Here is an 18,034-nt window from a genome sequence, read left to right on the forward strand (position 1 = left end):
CTGTCATCAAGAAGGTACATGAGGGGAACCACACGATGCGTCATTGATCATAATGTACAATATATGTAACTCAGAAAGTAATTGCTGGTACTTCTATGTATAGGAATTATTGCTAGGTGGGGGATTAGGTCATAGGATTATTTTAATAGGTGGGGGCCCCCCCCCTGCCGTACCTGGCGGTAGGTCCTCGACAATTGATCCGATAGAGCGCACCTATTGGATGCCCCCCCTGCCGTGACCTGGCGGGAGGTCCTCGACATGGGGTGAAGGGATGGCGACCTAGATGTTTTTCATGCGCTTGGTCTGTGCAGCGCTTTCCAGATAAGGAAAGCCGCCCTTGTAGATACGGGCTAGTAAGAGGAGGTAGGTATCAGGTACGTATCTAGACGAGCCACATTCAAGTGACTTGGCCACAAACCGAGCCACGATTTAGGTTAAGAATTCAAGTAGTAATCGCGGACACGCTGTTGTGATCTGAGCCCCACTTGCCGTCTGGCCTCATTACCCCGTACCACAGAGAGTGATCCACGGTAATGATCCACAACACCAAGAGCTGTCAGCTGCAATAGCGACGGAATGGTCCCCCCTCGCAGATCTAGTGTCTCGTTAGGATGCACGTCTTGAGCAACACACCGAGGGTTGTTTGATCACCGACCACCGCTCGGGGCCCCTCAAACGTAGCACGGCCAATCACGCGTCCCCGCAACCCCCTAGTAAGCCACCTCAGCTCAACCAGAACAACGCGCAGTTCGGGCGGCAAGGTGCATGACTCTTTTGGTGTTGCTGCATGTTTGAGAATTAGGCAGCAATGGGTCAATGCATTTCCAGCAACGTTGGCTGAGAAAACACCGCATCCTGCCGGTTTTGTCCGCTTTGGCAGCTACCGGCATACAAGCAACTCATGAGTCTCGAAGCTCGGTTACAACCAACACCTGTAATGCGGCGGCAAGTTTTTTTTTGCTTCGAGGGTGACTAGATAACGCAGACCATCGAGTAGGCTCTAAGCGATCAGCACGGGCCGAGCCGGTTTGCCCTCCCACGATTTGCTCTGACAAGGTGTGCAGGGTAAGTGATGCAGCTACCCACTGGTGCAACCTTCAGTGTCACCTTAAACTGAGACAAGATAACGACGGCCAATGATTTCAAATCCGGTCGCAATTGCGCACAGTTTCTCCTAACCCTCACTGTCCCACCACGATTTCTTACTCCGTAGTACTCCGTATACATCTTCCTTGAAGACGATTGCGCCTAACCACACCAGCCAGTGACCGACCAAGCTGAACAAACGCTTCCCTGCCCTCGGGGTCGCCTACCCCCCACACCCGCCCACCGATCAAGCGCAACCGAAGGTCCGATACCCATGTGTGCTCTTGTCCGCCCTGCTTCTAAGATTCGACCCTGCGACGGGGCTGTTGTGGCTGCAGCCGGTCAAACAAGCCGCCAATGGGGTCTTCGACAAGGGTTTTCCAGAACCAAAAACGGCAATGGATCGACGCAGTTTTCTCTCTCCCCGGAGATGAGATAACGTAGATCATCCCCTCAGGGTCCCTGATCCCCCGGCTCCGCGTCGGAGCCATGCCCCGAGAGCTTTAGAAGCACTGATGCGTGAACCAAGCAAAGTACCCGGTCGCGCCTGGTACGCCGAAGAAAATGACGAGGAGCACCGCAGTCTCGACCAGGAGAAGGAGACAGCAGCCGGCGTACTCGACGATGAGGAGGCACGGGGTAGCACGTAGTAAACGCCATGATGGAATTTTATGCAGAGGGGCCGGGAAAGTAGATTTATGAAGGGGTTGACCCATTTGCTTCACCATCCGGCGTGCGTTGTCGCTGGGATATTTATCGAGCCCTGCTTAAGCCCTGACTTTGGTGATTTAAATTGGGTCCTTGGCGCCAGCTCCGGCGCGTAAATGAAACATGGGTCCTTGCTGTCTCTCTCCGGGCTGACCCCGCGAATGAAGCTTCTCAAGCCGGGCGCTGCCCTTGAGTCGTTCTGGGACCCTGGCAAGCTGGGGGAGATCCGTTGAATGAAGCGTGTGAGTTGCTTTATTTACTTCTCTTTCGTGTTGCGTTAATGTAATGATTCATGTTACCCTGCCTTCGGTCTAACTACCTCCCCGGCCTTCGGTGGGGTTCGTTCGGCGGCGGTCCCCGACCCCCACCCCTCCACTCCGAATGATCGGGCGGTCATCCGACACCGCAGAGGTGCCACTCCCAAAGAAGGGCTCTGATGGAGCTCCGTCGAATGGCAATTATGCAGGTCCATTCTTTCCCTCTCTGGCTCATTCTTTGGGGTTGTTGCCTCTATTCTTCGGTCTGTTCGGCTAGCAGCGACAAACCAAATCATAGATCTACGATCACAGCCCAGCTACGACATCAAACACGACGTCGAGATATTTCTCTGCCTTCCTGAGGAATCACTGTTCACCTCTGCGTGAGCTAGCATGAGCTGGTCCGACTTTGCCCGGCCTGTAGCGAGCTACCTCGACCGGGAGCCACAGAATCGGCTCTCCACGGTTGGAGGCAAAATGTTAGTTTGGATGGAGCAGAATGATTTCCCGAATCGTCGCCTTACGAGTGATAAGGCTCACTACGCCCAACTGCATACAAATGGCTCAGCCTGGTGGCTGTGTGGCCAGGCTGACTGCTTGCGCCTCCTTCTGAAATGGTCAGTACCAGACCAAACTCTGGCCCAAGACGCCCAGGAACAATTCCCATCATGACATTTTCCAACAACTGGACTCCAACAGCGTTGAGCCTCTGGTTATTAACAACATCTTCCGTTCGTCATCACAAAGCGAGTAACCATCACTTCATGATCAGCAGGGATGGAAGCGTACCAGTATTCTCCACTACCTCCCCGCAATATCAGGCTGCTTCACCTCCACACTGGATCTGGTGACGACGAACTTATTGCGGAACTGAGAACGTTGCCGCTAGAAACTGCCGCCATTGTGGAATTTTCTGCTCTCTCATACGCTTGGGGTTATCCCCTTCCGCGAAAGAGAATCATCTGCTCTGGGCGTGCGGTCGAAATTGGCCCAAGTCTGCACAATGCCTTGGTCAACATTAGGTCCCGACAATACCGACGCTTGATCTGGGCAGACGCGTTGTGTATCAACCAGAACGATACAGATGAGCGTGCCTCCCAGGTTCGCCTTATGGGCGAGATTTATTCAGCGGCGGCTACGACCGTGATATGGCTCGGCACGGAATCGGACAGCGTCAGGCGAGCATTTGAGTTCCTTCGCAAGTTCGACTTGGTATATTCTCGTAAATCTACGAGTCTGCCAGTCGGTGATACCAGAACACCACATAAAGCTGAAGTTGAACTTATTACTGCTGCCTTTGCGCCCGACCCTCTGTCTGCGGCTCGGGACATTGGGACTCTTCTTCAACAAAGTTGGTTCTCTCGCAAATGGATCCTGCAGGAGCTAGCCAAATCCCCGAGTCCAATACTTGTGGCTGGCACAAAAAGACTCCATTGGAAGTTCTTAGCCTCCTGGCTTAATTATGTCATGAATCATGCCTGGACTTTCTGGTACTTTGAAGCCGCTTGCCCTCGGGGAGCTGTTGGTAGCCCCGAGAGCGACAGCGACTCCCAACTGCCGACATGGTATCAACGGGCCTGTATCCTCGCGTCCCTGCAAGACAGACAAGAAAGTCTCTGCGATCTTTTGAATACGACCTTTCTATTCAACTGTTCAGACTCTCGGGATTACATTATTGCGCTGCTCGGGCTCGCCTCTGATGTCAGTAGTTCTGACCTCAAACTGTTGGTCGACTACAGCACTCCAGACACTGAACTCTACCGGCGATTTGCTAGATTTTGCATCCGGAATGGCAGAAGCCTCACAATACTATGGTCTTTCATTAACGGCATTTCGCCTGACCACCACGGGGCACTGGAGTCTTGGATACCCAACATCAAGTCCACACCCAGGGGTCCCCATCCAGTCGGTTCTAGGCTCGGTGTATTAAACTGGTCCTTTTTACATGCAGCGGGTGACTCCTCGCTGCAAGCCTCGGTCGATGTACAAGCCGGCTATCTGAGCATCCGTGGCAGGATTGTTGATGTCATCGACTCCATGGGAATGACGCCCAACATTAACCTTATCAAATTATGTGAACAACCTGACCCAAAGGATATTCACGACAGAATCCTTGGGGAAATACGCCTCAGAAGTCCACCACTGGCTGAAGGAATGTGAATCTGTCATGAAAGTTGGAAACGATACCAACCACCCAGCAAATAACGGCGAGAAAAAGTTCATCAGCGCCATTTTATCGCACTTTAGTCATGAACTTTCGCAGGAGGCATTGGAAAGCTTTCGACGATACCGCGCGTTCATTGAAGCAATATGCGAGGCCAAAACCACTGCTGAAGTGCAAGAGGAAGTAGGTAAGATATACAAGTTGCCTCTTTTTCAAGATATAGATGGTATCTTAGTCGAGAATATGTGCCGACGATTTGGCGCTTCTAGGAAAGGGGCCGTGGGATGGGTACCGAAGTGCGCCAATGTAGGAGACGTTGTCTGTGTTTTCGATGGAATGAGCATACCGTATGTCTTGCGTTTGGGCACTGAAGGGCGATATAGGCTGGTCGGTGAGGGCTATATGACGGGGCTCATGGCGGGCGAAGCTATGGAGTTAACGGATTGTGAGGCGAGGGATATTGTACTGGAATAACCATCCAGCGGGAAATGTAGTGTTCTGGCTAAAGATTATTCGACCGCCGTTATGGTTGCATAAAACAAGGGAATTGATATAGCGGCATGACAATTTTGATACAGCGGCATGACTTTTGCAACATCTGACTGGACAGGACCATCTTTTGTTAGCACATCACAATTCTGCCGACAGCTCTAATTCGTACCCAGAGCTTATCTCTCCCACAATCATACCTTAGTACCACGTGATCAAGCTCTCCATCCGCAAGCTAGCTACGCACTGCTAGCCTATCAACCGTCAACAATCAGGACGTGCATCATGTCCCAGTCCGAGTCTTCGTCGAGCTCAGTGAGCAGTCAAAGACGTCGAACTCGAAGCCCTAGTCCTAGAGGTCGATTACATCCACGAAAACGACAGCGACAGAGCCGACAAGACAGGGTCAGCCCACCCTTACTTGCCAACAGGCCAGCAGCCAGGCCAGTCCCTCATGCCAGCCCCGGACACGCGGTCGGTTAGCTGTTCTGGGAAGTGGAAGAACTACAGGGGTACGTGCCAGCGGACGGAGGACGCAACCAAGCATCCGGCGTCGAGGAGTCAGTGGGAGATGGTTGAGAGCGACGAGGAGGTTCTTTCTTGTATAATAGTTAGAAAATAGAGGTGTAGATAGCTGCCTTCGGGGGCACAATGGAGTTGGCCTTGTTCTGTATGGAAAACTAGACCTTATTTTGACGCCTGGGCAAGACCTGTTTCTAAGTGGCTGGCCCGACCTAATTGCTTCTAGACCGAAAGGGAGGTGTTAGCGAAGCTAGCTTCACCGCCTTTGCGAAGATGTATCTAGAAGCCGCATTGGGCGATGACCCATCTCCTCAGTGCCCACAAGCCTCAATCCCGTACCTCGCCCCACATGACTCCGGTCATGACGACAGTACAAGCGGGGTACGGAAAGTTAGTTCAATGAAAGAATTTCGGCGAAAACACCATAGAAATTATTTTGAAGTTATCAATGAATTCCGCGCCAATTCTAGAAGAGATATATGTTATCAACGCCTATGATGACAGTAGCTTTATCAAAGAAGATCACAGTCGCCGTATACACCCAAATGACCCGACCCGGGTAGCTGTTTTTCCAGCCGAAACAAACCGCGACACCAAATTCGAGCCTTTCCCCGTAGAAACACGCAGCTTTCGCATCAATACACTACCCCCAACGTCGCTGCAGCTATTCCAGCTTTTTCTTCCTATTTCTCTTGTTGAAAAATTGGTTCAATACATCAAGGTCTGGGTCATGGGGCTCAAAGAAAACGGCGTTGCTGATAGCTGGAAGCACCCAATGAAGAGAACGGCAAGTCTGAGAAAATGGGAAGGAACCTCAGTTGCAGAAGTATATGTATGGCTTGGAATACTAATTTATATGGGCATACATAAGGAAAGAACGATCAAGAGCCAGTGGAGTACCCCCCAGCCGGGTGTTCAACGCCCTGAGCACTCAATCATCAAGTTCATGCCGTTATTGGAAGTTTCAGCTCATCCACCGGCACCTTTGTCCCTTCGACCACAGCAATATCGATGAGACCGCACCTCTTCCGAAAGTATTCCAAGCTGCTGATGAGTGGTCTGATCATATACAAGCCGTGTCCGCAGAGATCTTCGTTCCGGGCTCTCATTTAGCTGTAGCTGAGTGTATGATTCGCTACACAGGCCGATCAAATGAGACAACGCTTGTCAAGGGCAAGCCGGGCCCCCTAGGGTTCAAGATCCAAGGATGCGAACCACTCCACGCATATCAACATGTTGAAATGGATTGACGTCAACTGCCATCCCGACTCAACCAACATGAGGTTTGCTGGTCCAATTTCCAATTAATTCTACTTCTCGGCAGATTTAATCAAATTATTTAGTATATTTGGGTCAGCAAGCCTGACGTTGGGTGAGTTGGTTGACGGTTGACGTCAATCTATTTCAACATATTGAGTTGAGTTGAATGGTTCGCATCCTTGATGTCAAGATCTAGGTTAGCGCTCAACAGGGCTTCTTTATCCGGTGGCTATGGCATATCAAGGAAGCAAAATACGGCGCCGCTGGCGTTGAACTCCCCCCACCGAATTCATCTACACAAGGCCGGGCAGGGCGAGGACGCGGTCGAGGCAGGGGTGCAGCCAAGGCCGCAGGGAAGAAGCCTGCCACAGAAGACAAGCCTATCGCCTTGAACTCGACCCAGAGCGTCGTTGTCGCCCTAGCAAATATGCTGCCAAAGGCGACATATCACGTCTTTGTGGATAACCTCTTCTCGTCGTCAGATCTCTTCCGCAGCCCTCGCAAGCATGGCCACGGGGCCGCAGGCACGGCCCGGGTCTAACTGTGGCATCCATAAGGAGCTTCAACGGGATAAGAAGGCTGATGGGGGGGCCAAAACCAGCTACGAGTTTAACCAAGTCAAGGTGATCCCAACCCCTAACAATCAGGTACTAGCTTCAGACACTTATTGTATGTGAAATCCCTACTAATTTGCCTATGTGCCGTACTTCTAGGTCAACCAAATAGCTTGGAAAGACAACTGCCTTGCGTTATTCCCGACTACTGTGTTCACGGGCGATCAGCGAGTCGATCGAAAGAGGAAGAAAGAGGCCGTCTTCTGAGAAGTCAGAAGCCAAGCCGATACAGCGTTTTTTTGGTGACGAAGCTGTTAAGGTGATTAAAATCCCGACAGTTGCTGCTGCTTACAACGACGAAATGAATCATGTTGATCGAGGTGACCAGTTGAGGTTATATTATGCGTATGATCATCCCCTCCGCCGCGGCCCTTGGCAGGCACTTTGTTGGACCTTCTTGATGCGGCCCTTATCAATAGCTATATTGCTCAACTACACGGGCCGCAGCCAAATTGGAAGAGATATACGACTCAAAGGGAGTGGCGAGAGTGCATTTACAACGCCTTATTCAACACATATCATGAAAAAAGTCAGTCAAGGAAGAGGTATCGCGCAGGGGACGAATCCGACCTTGAAATACAGCAAAAAGAGCACCTTCTTGTCCGCCGGAAGATGAGGTCGGATCGCTTTGCTTGTCAGGGCTTTCGGCAAGGCCAAGTGAGGTCAAAAGGCCAAAAAAGGAGGCCATTTGGGGAGGGTGACGGCAATGCGAGAAGGGGGCAGACTGATTACTGGTGTAGCGTGTGTAAGGTTCCTCTTTGTAACAACGGGAATTGCTGGTACTTCTATCATAATAGAAATTAGGTAGGCAATAAAGTACCTCTTATTTGAGGCATTTTAATTGGACCGACCCCGCTGTCAGTACGAGAATTGAGGCTTGTGGGCACTGAGGAGATATCTTGAAGCCTACGGGGTTAGGCTTGCCTTTGATGACCGTTATGTCATCGCTTTTGCCCGTATAGCGGATTATGCACTCATCGACGGCAAGGCGAGACCCGGGCCGGAATATCTGCATGGATACGGCTTGTATGTGGTCAGACCACTCTTCAACGCATTGGAATACCTTCGGAATAGGTGCGGTTTCGTCATGTTTGGTGTGGTCAAAGGGACGAAGGTGCCTGTGCAGGAGCTGGAACTTGTTGTATGGCATGAACTTGATAAATGAGTGCGCAGGGCGTTGATCACCGGGCTTAGGGGGATTCCAATAGCTTCGTATCGTCTTTTCCTTATGCACACCCATATAGATTAGCACACCTATCGTCGTCAATACCTCTGAGACCGTTGTTCCTTCCCATTTGTGCAGTTTTGAGGTCGTCCCCATCGGGTTCTTCCAGCTGTCAACGACGCCGTTTTCTTTGAGCCACGTGATCCATGAATTAGTGTAAGATACCCATTTCTCAACGAGTGATATGGGTAGGAAAAGCTGGAATAGTTGCAGAGGCGTTGGAGGCAGTGGGCTGATGCGAAAGTTGCGTGTTTCTACATAGAAAGGCCTGAAGTTGGTGCCTCGACCATTTTCGGCCGGAAGATCAACGGCCCGGGTGGGGTCCCCCCCTGCCACAAGCAATGACCGTGCTCTTCCTTGATAAAGCTGTTGTCATCATAGGGGTTGATGACCTGTATCTCTTCTAGAATTGGAGGGGAATCCATTGATGATATCAAAATGAATTGATGGTGTTTTGGCGGGGAATTGGCAGGAATTCCTTCTGAGATTAAACTTTTTCGTACCCCTCACGTAATTCCGGGGTTACCGCGGTCGGGTGGGTCTCGTGACATCTTGGGAGGGCTACGCGCACTCAGGAGATTGTCGCGTTTCCGGGGTCACGGAGGAGAAGAAAGACCCTTGGATGTCGACGTGTGTCGCTTTGCCCTCTCGAACTCGAACCCGGCTTGCCGACGAACCCTTGACCCCAGCGCACTCCGAAACATGGCCGCCAGCGCCGCCTCCGTCTCGATCGCGCCCACCACGCCGCCCTCCCACCCGTTCAGCACCCGCCCGCACGCCCCGTGCTGCGTGTCGTGCGCCTGGTTGCGAAGGATCAGATGCACCGTCAGAAGGTTGGCCCACGCGGTGCAGAACGAGGGCGTCGAGTCGCAGCGTGGGATCGGTGCCCGCCGAAGAGACACTCCTCTCAGTCGCCGTCGAGGAGGAACCACAGATCCGGGAGGCCGTCCGAGTGCCTCCAAGCTCGTCGGGCAAAGCTCACCTCGCGCGTCGATAGGCTTCGCAGCTAATGGCTGGAGAAGGTCACAGCGTCTCTGCGGCACTCAGGAAGAAGGACAGTGAGATTGCCATTCTGTGAGCGTGACTAGACGACGAGGATCGAATGTTGGCAGCCTTCGCAGCGCAGATCCGCTTGCAGGATGCGGCCGAAACATCGACGGAGTGCTGATCGCCACTGTCGCAGGGGGGTCACACCTCACTGCCGGGCGGTCCCCAGGTCACAGAGACGGAGAAGAAGCGGACCCGGAGTGTCGACGAGATGAACAAGATGCAAGACGAGATGCCTCACGGCCGAGTGGAGCCGGGGCAAGCGGGGTAGTGTACGATGGCGAGTGAGCAGAAACTGGATTCCCCGCCAGCACCAGTTCACGACCTGGTGCCGTTCCGCCAGGGCCCAGTCTGCTTTGTTAACTTTCTTGGCTTGCTTAGCGGCGGTGGCGAACCAATCCTACTCGGCCCGAGAGGACTGGCCGTCCGGTTCCCCGTGGGGGAATGTCACAGTCAAGCGCCAATTGTCAGGGTGGTTCAACGGTCAACGGCTCTTGGCGCAAAGGGGTTTGTGCTCCAAGACGGACCCGCCGGAAGCTCAACTCGAACGCAGAGTACTGGCATGAAGGTAGGGTTATTATGGGCGACAGGCTCCGGCTGAGGAAGTATCGCCGGTCGATTAACAAATGCAATGAAGGAGGCGGTTTTGATTATATGGAGACTGAACGGAGACTGAACGGTGAGCCTTCTACGTAAAGACCCCTTCTTTCAATTCTTTCCCTTTTTTTCGCTCCACTACCCTTCGGAATAGGGTGTTGTGCACACAAGTCTGGCATGCAGGGATCTGACAGGACCCGTTCGGCGTCACCGTCCGAGATGGAAGGATTTTTTGGTTCGTCACTAGTTCAGTAATGATTAGTAGCCCATCCCATCAGTGCACAAGGACCTCCAAGCCGTACTTTGCCCCAGTGTTATCCCTCTAATAGTTAGTCCGCGGAGCGAGGGGTCTTCGTGTTTAAACCTTATGATCATGATACTTACTCCCGAGGCATAAGTGAGGGAAGGATAATGTATCTCCTTAATGAATACCTTTGATTGGTTGGTGACCCCTTGGGGTACTTTGCTTGGAGGTCCTTGTGCACTGATGGGATAGGGGGTCTCAGGGAGCATGACTGTGAAAGGTCGCATTGTAAGTTTACTTACTCCTTAGGCAAAAAATTGGCTAGGATAAGGTATCCCCCCTACCGAGAACTCTGATTGGCTTGGCACCCCTGTCGTGACCGCCTCGGAGGTCCTTATGCTCTGAGGAGATAGGTATCTTGGTCGGCAACGGTGATTTCCAGGATTGGAGACGGGAGGATGCAGACAATTGACTTTGATATGATTTTATCCCCTCGATTGTGTTAAGCGCATTGTATTGTTTGTAAAGCCACCGATATCATCAATTTCCCTAAAATTGCACTGCCGAATCAATGACCTCGCCCTGCGCAGGCGACGGGGCCTATGACATTGACCTTGACCAGCCCGCCCTGCAAGTGGATAGAGAAGATCCGGCTTCCCAGTTACAAAGGGCGAAATTGAAGCGCTGCGAACACACCACGGCGCCGACGAGATCCCTCAGCCTCTTCCGTGAGCAGAAATTGGTATCGTCGCTTCTGCAAAGAATGCCAAAGATCATCCAGAGCTTTAGAAGAACTTCCTTACCAAAGTCCCTGGTTACAATTCATCATGCTGCTCGATGCTCCCCGGACTTGCGCAACAACGCGCAACACCTCGTCCCAGGCGTGCCGCCCGGAGGAGATGAGGGGTATCTGGGGGTAGTCGAGAGAGTGTAGGCGCATATGCGCCAGCAGGGTCACCATACTAAGGAAGCTGGCCATGGAGGACACGTCGATGGACGTGGGCGTCTGCTTGCGGATGTTCATTTTTTGGTGGATGATGTGGTACATTACGGTAAGGGTCTGCAGGGCGATATTAGTAGAGGGGATATTTGTTGCGGTGAAAGTGAAGGTGAGGGGTAGGTGAGGTGAGGGGGAACGTACGGTGGCTATGCAGATCCAGCCTGGTAGCAGGAGACGGGGATCTTGGAAGCCGCCTGTGAGGGAGAGGACGACAGCTGTGAAGTAGGCGTTGCAGGCATTGATGGTAAGGAGACGGACCATTGTCGCTTGGGGAGTGTAGTTGATGAGCCTGCTCCAGTTGTCAAATTAAGCTGTATTTCATAAAAATCATCCAGAGTGCCAAAGGGAATCTATGTCAGGAACGTACCATCGAGACACCAAGCAGTCTGTAAAGAAGAATGACAAATATCCCGACACAAAACACTGAACCATCCACCAAATCAGCATAACTCTTCTCTTCTACCTCCATTTTGCAGATGCTTCAGGTAAAGCAAGCTTCTCCGCGCGAAAACGCACCCATATAGTTGCGAGGCCCATCTCAGTAAGGGCATACCGGGAATCCGCCTCGACACTCAACCCCTGGATTCCTCCAGCCGCCGACGGCACAACGACAACAAGCTCCGGGCCCGGTAGCAGGCGTAACAACAGCTGGACCGCCGAGGGTAGACCCCACCAGAGCGCGGGCAAGACGGAAACAAGACGCAGGGCGAAGAGCCATGGATGCCATGGCATGGGTACGTTTAAGACGACGGCGACACGGGGTTGGAGGAGATAAGGATGTAAGGGGGCGTCGGCGTTCGAGGAAGAGGAGGGAACTGTCGTTGGAGTCGTCGTTGAGTTCGAAGTCGCAGGCGCGGGAGGTTGTAGGGGTAGCGGAAGATGGCCTCTAGAGGAGCCCTGATGGAGGGAGGAGGGGTTGACCATCTCTCTCGGCCAGGCCATCTGAAGCAAAAGATTGATTCAAGAAGCAAGTGTCTTAAAGTACCAGAGTAATAAATGTGTGGTGAAGTAAATAAATTAAAAAAAGAGGGGAGAATCAGGTCGTCGCAAGGGAGTGGGTGGAGAATCGGTGGTGATGGCGTCAAGGAAGGACGAGCTGCAGCAGGATGAACAGGGTATTGGGATGTGGCTAGGAGCCATGTGGCGCGAGTATCCCGTGGCTCGTGGTTTAGGGTTGAAGATGCCAGCCACAGCGCCAAACAAGTAAGGGCAAACAGCTCGGTTGAGCGAGCACTCTGATAAGATTCATCCAAATAACCTGACCATGCCTTATGGCACAGTAAGAACCAACACACGCTTAATCCATTTACAAAAGTTAGCACCAGCATCCTCGATGTCCAAGCGTCATAGTCTTGGGAAATCCCCTAGTCTGCGACTTGACGAACTAGGTGTGGTCTCGCCAATTGCCGCGTCATAGGCGCATGTGAACAGTGCGACGATTGAAAAGCTTATTCCTTCGTGCACCGCTTCAAGGCTCCCGTCCCTTACTGATAAAGATCCCTGGTCACCGCCTCACGATCGCATGATCTGGTAAACTCGCAGCGGGTCGGCTGTTAATTCTGCGAGAGGTCTGAGCTTCTACCTTGCTAAATGAGGCATCTCGGGAGGTTGATGGTCTATCCTTCGAAATGGCCGGCCCTCGCACTACCATATTCGCCACAGACCTACTTAGTGGGGCCTCATAGCCTACGTTAGATTGACGTCTGTGTGCGGTTGTAGAGGCGCTAGAGTGGGTTTCCCACTGGTTACAACAATATCTGTGGCTTATGGCGGTGAAGGTGTAAGGAAAGAACCGACGCTCCGCACGAAGGATAAGCAAGAAGAACAGAATATCTTCCAGCCATCAATCAATAAGACCACCAGCTTCCGCTCCATAATCTACTAAATAAGATTCGCCTGCATGTCCAACTGCGTGGGTCCCTTAAGCCCAAGGTAATCTAATGGCCCGTGCGCGACAACCCGTCCCCGCAGGCTGGGGTTAGTAATTGACCGTCAATTACCAGTGGATTGGCGACCAGGTATTCTCGGAAAATGGCCCTAGCTCCAGAGTGATCATAACCCTCAGATCCTGTACCTCGCGAGGGGTTGGTCCAATTGCAGCGCAAAAACCGGTCGGATTCGATGGGGTTACGGGAAAAATTACACTCATCTCCTGAGTGCGCATTGCCCTCCCAGGATGTCACTAGCCCCACCCGACCGCGGTAACCCCGGAAGTACGTGAGGGGTACGAAAAGTTTAATCGGAAGGAATTCCTGCCAATTCCCCGCCAAAACACCATCAATTGATTTTGATACCATCAATGAATTCCCCTTTAATTATAGAAGAGATACAGGTCATCAACCCTATTCCTGTATTCCATTCGCAGCTTGCCTAGCCAATGTTCTCCAGATCATCGCTTGGAGAAATAGAACCGACTATCAAAAGCCCACCTAAGAGACTTTGTATCAAACTCCCCCAAACTCCTGATCAATCCTTTTGTCTACAATCTTCCATGTCTTCCTTTTCCCTCTTCCCCTGGAAGACTCTTCTCAGTATGATGCTCCACTACCATCCAGAAACCTCCCAGCTTACCGAAGGAATACTTGATCGGACATATGGATTCTTATGAAGAAGCTAATCCTAAATCTATGATAAGTAATATTATATAGCTTCACTCATTCCCACTTCCCTATGTCTAGATAGCTCTCCAGTTTTCAATACAACTTGATTGCTCAAGAATACTTCGTGACATTATCAGACGTGATTCGCCACCCTACGCTCAGTACGCTACGCCCCGTTACAACTGCCAACATAAACCAATCAGGTTACGGTTTACTACGTTGGGAACCTTGACCGTCACAGGTCGGCTCGCTTATCAAGTACGTTAGCGGGTCCCCCCTGGTTTGTTTACTCGGAATTTCGCTTGACATGGGAATTTCACAGGAGAGGCAAGCCGGTCGCGGCTTGCGCATAGAGCCTTGAGGAACGGAGATGGCTATGGCGGTTTTCAAGGTGCTTTTACAGCATTGGCCAAGGGCCTGCTATGGAGATTTTCACAAATGCTATTCCCAAGGTTGCGTGGGGCCGTCTTATATTTTCCGTCCGAAATTGTCTTTGGTGGCTTATATGTGTCCAGGGGATCCTGGTGGCGCATGGCATGCTATAAAGTCTAATGACAGTTTGAAAAGGTGAGAAAATGAGGGGATGGTGAGATAAGCACATCATGAAACTTTCAAATAATTTTATTATAAATCAACCAAGGATCATTCGAGGCCTTCCTTCAAACAGAAGACACATTGCGTTCTCATTCTTATTGTTTAATTCTTGCACTATGGCCAGCTGTTCAGTTCGCTTTGAGTTTTACTGCGGCGAGACTCAAGAGCTTAAATACACCCACGACCTTCCCCGCAGTCTTGTCAGCGAGGCTCAGAATGCAGGGCAAAACGCCGGCTATAACACTCTGTTTATGACTGCAGTGCAGCCTTTCATGAAGGAGCATGAGGCGGCCTGTCGTGCCGCTTCAAAACCATTTTGCGAAAACTGTGGGTTATTTGCAGTGAACATCTTACAAAGCCCCATGTCTTGGCTTCACGTGGCGGAGGATCCCTTCGTTGGCATCTGGGTCAGCCCCGTTTGCGGGAAAGGGGGATGTGAGACGCGGATACGGCAGGAAATCCAGGATACAATGGGTGAAATTGTTCAAGAGGATCCGGACCGAAGGCGGAGTACTTGCATGGAAATTTTGCCGTGCAAAGTATGTGGGAAAACGGAAGGGACCAAGAGATGTGGTCGGTGTAAAGTTGTTGGATACTGTGGGAAAGAGCACCAGAAGGCTGACTGGAAGATTCACAAGAAGATTTGTATTCACAAGGGCGGTTAACGTGGCTGAAGAGGTATGCTTTGTCCCCGTCCTTTGGAGAGACATCGAGGGTCACTGCTGACGCTGACCAGCAGGAAAGAGATAAGGTTATGTATCTGCGGGAGATGGGGTCCTTTCAAGGGTATGCTGGTGTAGGAAGTGAGGGTTCATGAAACACAATGCAAGATTGAAAACGTCGTGCAATGGAGACGCAACTTTGCGTCTGTAGAATCATGTATCTATCATGACCAAATGCCGAGTTCGCCTTTATAAAGTATGTGTGGGAAAAGACACAAGGCATTAAGAGTTGCGGGCAATGCCGGGCCGCGGGAGATTGTTTGTTTGGGGGGGGGGAGTATCAAAGGCAAAGTGGAAGATTCACAAGAAGGTCTGCATGCCCAAGGCTGGGCAATGTGAGCGAGGAGCATTTGCGTACTTTGGAGAATATTGATGGTTGGCACTGGTGGGTGGACAAACAGATATCTCAGTCAATTTGTTGCTGTACGAAGTGACCGTTTGTTGCTACAATAAGGGGATTTTTTTTGAGTGGATCCTTATTCAACTTCCTGATATTTCTTTGGGGGATGACGGTTGCGATGTGGTCGGGGCGAGTCTGACGAGAACGCTGTGATTGAATCGGATGCGGGCGGATCTAGACGGCAGGTAGTAGCAAAATCCGCCTCTGATACATCAAGTTCATCTTGTGAGGAAGCCGAAACCTTGAGGGATCTGATAGGCTCGTTGCTCTGGGAAGAGGGAATGGTGTTGGATATCACAAGTGTGAGGCGACCAAGTCGGTGGCAAGGTGTGGAAGAAGGAGGAACATTCTACAAGAGATCGTGCCTGTACATAAACAGTTGTTCCCCTACTGCACATTTAGAAGGAATCAAGCAATCTGAATCTTCTCATTTCAACAAATGGTGCTAGAAGAGGCCGGGGACAGGCGCCGTTTCTTCGTCGGGGTCTGGTTGCAGTAAGAGTTTGTTCGCTTGGCCGGTGGTGTATTCGGTTCGAGCGAAGGGGATTGGTGAACTGTTGGTTTTGGTGGCGAGGAAAACATAGCTTTCGCATCCCCAAAGGCCATATGGCCGGAGGACGGTTGTTTCGGTGGGGTCGAGAGTGATAGGGCTGCGGCGGCCCATTTGGGCGTGGCCCTGTCGAGAAAGGTCCAGGTATCTGGTACGACGATGAAAACGTAGTCCCGGTCAAAGCCGGGCGGGTGCACCATGATGTTGTGGTCGAGCAGGCCGACAACTTTGCCCGTGCAAGTGAAAAGCGCGTTAGTCTGGAACTGGGTGTCCTGTCTCTCGACCATTTTCTTGCACAGGGCTGCCCAAGGATTGGCATGGATGGGGAAGATGACAAAGACCTGGAATGGATGGAAGCCTTTGAAGGGAGTCTTGTCAGGGTTTCCAGGGGCAATGAACGTAGAAAGTTGGACGAAGCCACAGCATCAAGGGGCCATGTCGAGGTGGCCAAGCTGCTTCTCGAAAACGGAGCCGACATTACGGTTGCGAACGACGATGGATTGACGCCACTGATTGTAGCATCAGCCTAGGGCCGCGTCGAGGTGGTCAAGCTGCTTCTTGAGAAGGGGGCCGATATCACGGTCGCGAATATTGATGGATGGACGCCGCTATACGTAGCGTCAAATAATGGCTACGTTGAGGTGGCCAGGCTGCTTCTCGAGAAGGGGGCCGATGTCGCGGTCGCGAACAAGAACGGGCAGACGCCACTCAGCTCAGCATGAAGTCGTGGCCATGTCGAGGTAGTCAGGCTACTACTAGGAATTCCTAGTGTCGATGCTAGCAAGACGGATCGCCTTGGCCGCACAGCGCTCTTCTTGGCTTCCAGGTATGGACAACATCAAGTGGTACAAGTTCTGCTTTCAGACGGGCGGATCAACCCGGGCACCAGGGACTGGTACGGTTCGACGTCGTTGTTTGCTGCGGTAGCGAACGGTCACTTCGAAGTGGTGGAGCTTCTCATCACTGGAGGCGCAACCATCGAGAAGCAAGACGGTGTCGGCCGGAGTCTGATATGGTGGGCACGGCGCACTGGAAATCCTCGGGTGCTCCAGCTCTTAGTGCAGCATGCTGAAAGGGCTGGCAGTCGAATCCCTGACGACCCTACTCCCAATGATGCCATCTCTACTCCGTTTGATCCCGAATCCGCTTGGTGCGACGCCTGTACGCTGAGCATCCGGGAAGGTTGCGGCTACTCATGCAGCGTGTGTTATAGTAGGGGTTTCTGCCTGTGTGCGGAATGCTTTGACAGAGGTATCCGATGCTGTGAGGACTCTCACGATCTAGTGCTTCGGTGAGCGCCCAAGATATCAATATCGGCCATACCGGACCTACCGGTGGCATGTGCTAAGAAAAGAACTTTGACACTTCTATGTTCAAGCTACATATAAACGTCAAACATGTACCCTCTTCCTCAGCCCTAGGACCTTCTCGGATGCTCGAGGAACTCTTCGGCTCCCCACAAGCGTCCGAGGTATTCTTTTGTCTGGTATTGATGATTTGATGCTATGCGGAGGTTAAAATATGCTGACACCCTCACCAGCGGTGGGGAGGGTGTAATACAGTCCGAAGGATGTATCTCTATGCGTGACATTTTTTCGCACTCTCTGTGTACTATAGCGACGTCATCAAGAAAAAACAGGTTGGAATAGTGGCTGGTCAAGTTGCTGTTGCTTGCGCCGGTCCTGGTCCCGGACTTTCATCAAAACACCTGCTAATCTGTTAGGACTTGTAGAGCCTCAAGCGTGAATAACATTATAGAACTATACTTGCCATCAGGTAGCTTCTCATAGTGGAGAGATGCCCGTTCAAATGGGGCATCGATCATTAAGCCGTCTAACATCTTGACCTGGAGACTGCAATATAGCTGAGCCCTGTCTGGAAGTCCCGTTCAGACAGCTCCGTCACCATCTTGTCCACTGTGATGCTCTGTGACTTATGAACCGTAATGGCATATG

At 51.7% G+C, this 18,034-nt stretch overlaps 6 protein-coding genes across 6 annotated transcripts; 4 read left to right on the top strand and 2 right to left on the bottom strand.

Moving 5' to 3' along the window:
• Nucleotides 1-2,828: 2,828 nt before the first annotated feature.
• On the top strand, nt 2,829-4,211 carry MRS44_018426 (uncharacterized protein; the record flags this gene model as incomplete). The annotated part of the gene is made up of 1 exon (XM_046284235.2): nt 2,829-4,211. The coding sequence occupies one exon, from the start codon at nt 2,829-2,831 to the stop codon at nt 4,209-4,211; it is 1,383 nt and encodes a 460-aa protein (XP_046128642.2).
• A 7-nt stretch (nt 4,212-4,218) lies between these two features.
• MRS44_018427 (uncharacterized protein) lies at nt 4,219-7,027 on the top strand (the record flags this gene model as incomplete). The annotated part of the gene is made up of 5 exons (XM_065615914.1): nt 4,219-4,402; nt 5,055-5,216; nt 5,453-5,607; nt 5,669-6,058; nt 6,683-7,027. The coding sequence occupies 5 exons, from the start codon at nt 4,219-4,221 to the stop codon at nt 7,025-7,027; spliced, it is 1,236 nt and encodes a 411-aa protein (XP_065471986.1).
• A 2,000-nt stretch (nt 7,028-9,027) lies between these two features.
• Nucleotides 9,028-9,387, top strand: MRS44_018428 (uncharacterized protein; the record flags this gene model as incomplete). The annotated part of the gene is made up of 1 exon (XM_046274070.2): nt 9,028-9,387. The coding sequence occupies one exon, from the start codon at nt 9,028-9,030 to the stop codon at nt 9,385-9,387; it is 360 nt and encodes a 119-aa protein (XP_046128643.2).
• Nucleotides 9,388-11,012: 1,625 nt separating this feature from the next.
• Nucleotides 11,013-12,137, bottom strand: MRS44_018429 (uncharacterized protein; the record flags this gene model as incomplete). The annotated part of the gene is made up of 2 exons (XM_065615915.1): nt 11,013-11,502; nt 11,677-12,137. 2 exons carry the CDS (start codon nt 12,135-12,137, stop codon nt 11,013-11,015), a joined length of 951 nt encoding a protein of 316 aa, XP_065471987.1.
• A 3,837-nt stretch (nt 12,138-15,974) lies between these two features.
• Nucleotides 15,975-16,193, bottom strand: MRS44_018430 (uncharacterized protein; the record flags this gene model as incomplete). Its single annotated transcript, XM_065615916.1, has 1 exon — nt 15,975-16,193. The coding sequence occupies one exon, from the start codon at nt 16,191-16,193 to the stop codon at nt 15,975-15,977; it is 219 nt and encodes a 72-aa protein (XP_065471988.1).
• Nucleotides 16,194-16,277: 84 nt separating this feature from the next.
• Nucleotides 16,278-17,427, top strand: MRS44_018431 (uncharacterized protein; the record flags this gene model as incomplete). The annotated part of the gene is made up of 3 exons (XM_065615917.1): nt 16,278-16,330; nt 16,849-17,229; nt 17,364-17,427. 3 exons carry the CDS (start codon nt 16,278-16,280, stop codon nt 17,425-17,427), a joined length of 498 nt encoding a protein of 165 aa, XP_065471989.1.
• Between the last annotated feature and the right edge of the window lie 607 nt (nt 17,428-18,034).

This window comes from Fusarium solani, assembly GCF_023522795.1.
Source record: "Fusarium solani strain SB1 chromosome Unknown bctg00000016, whole genome shotgun sequence".
Lineage (NCBI taxonomy): Eukaryota > Fungi > Ascomycota > Sordariomycetes > Hypocreales > Nectriaceae > Fusarium > Fusarium solani.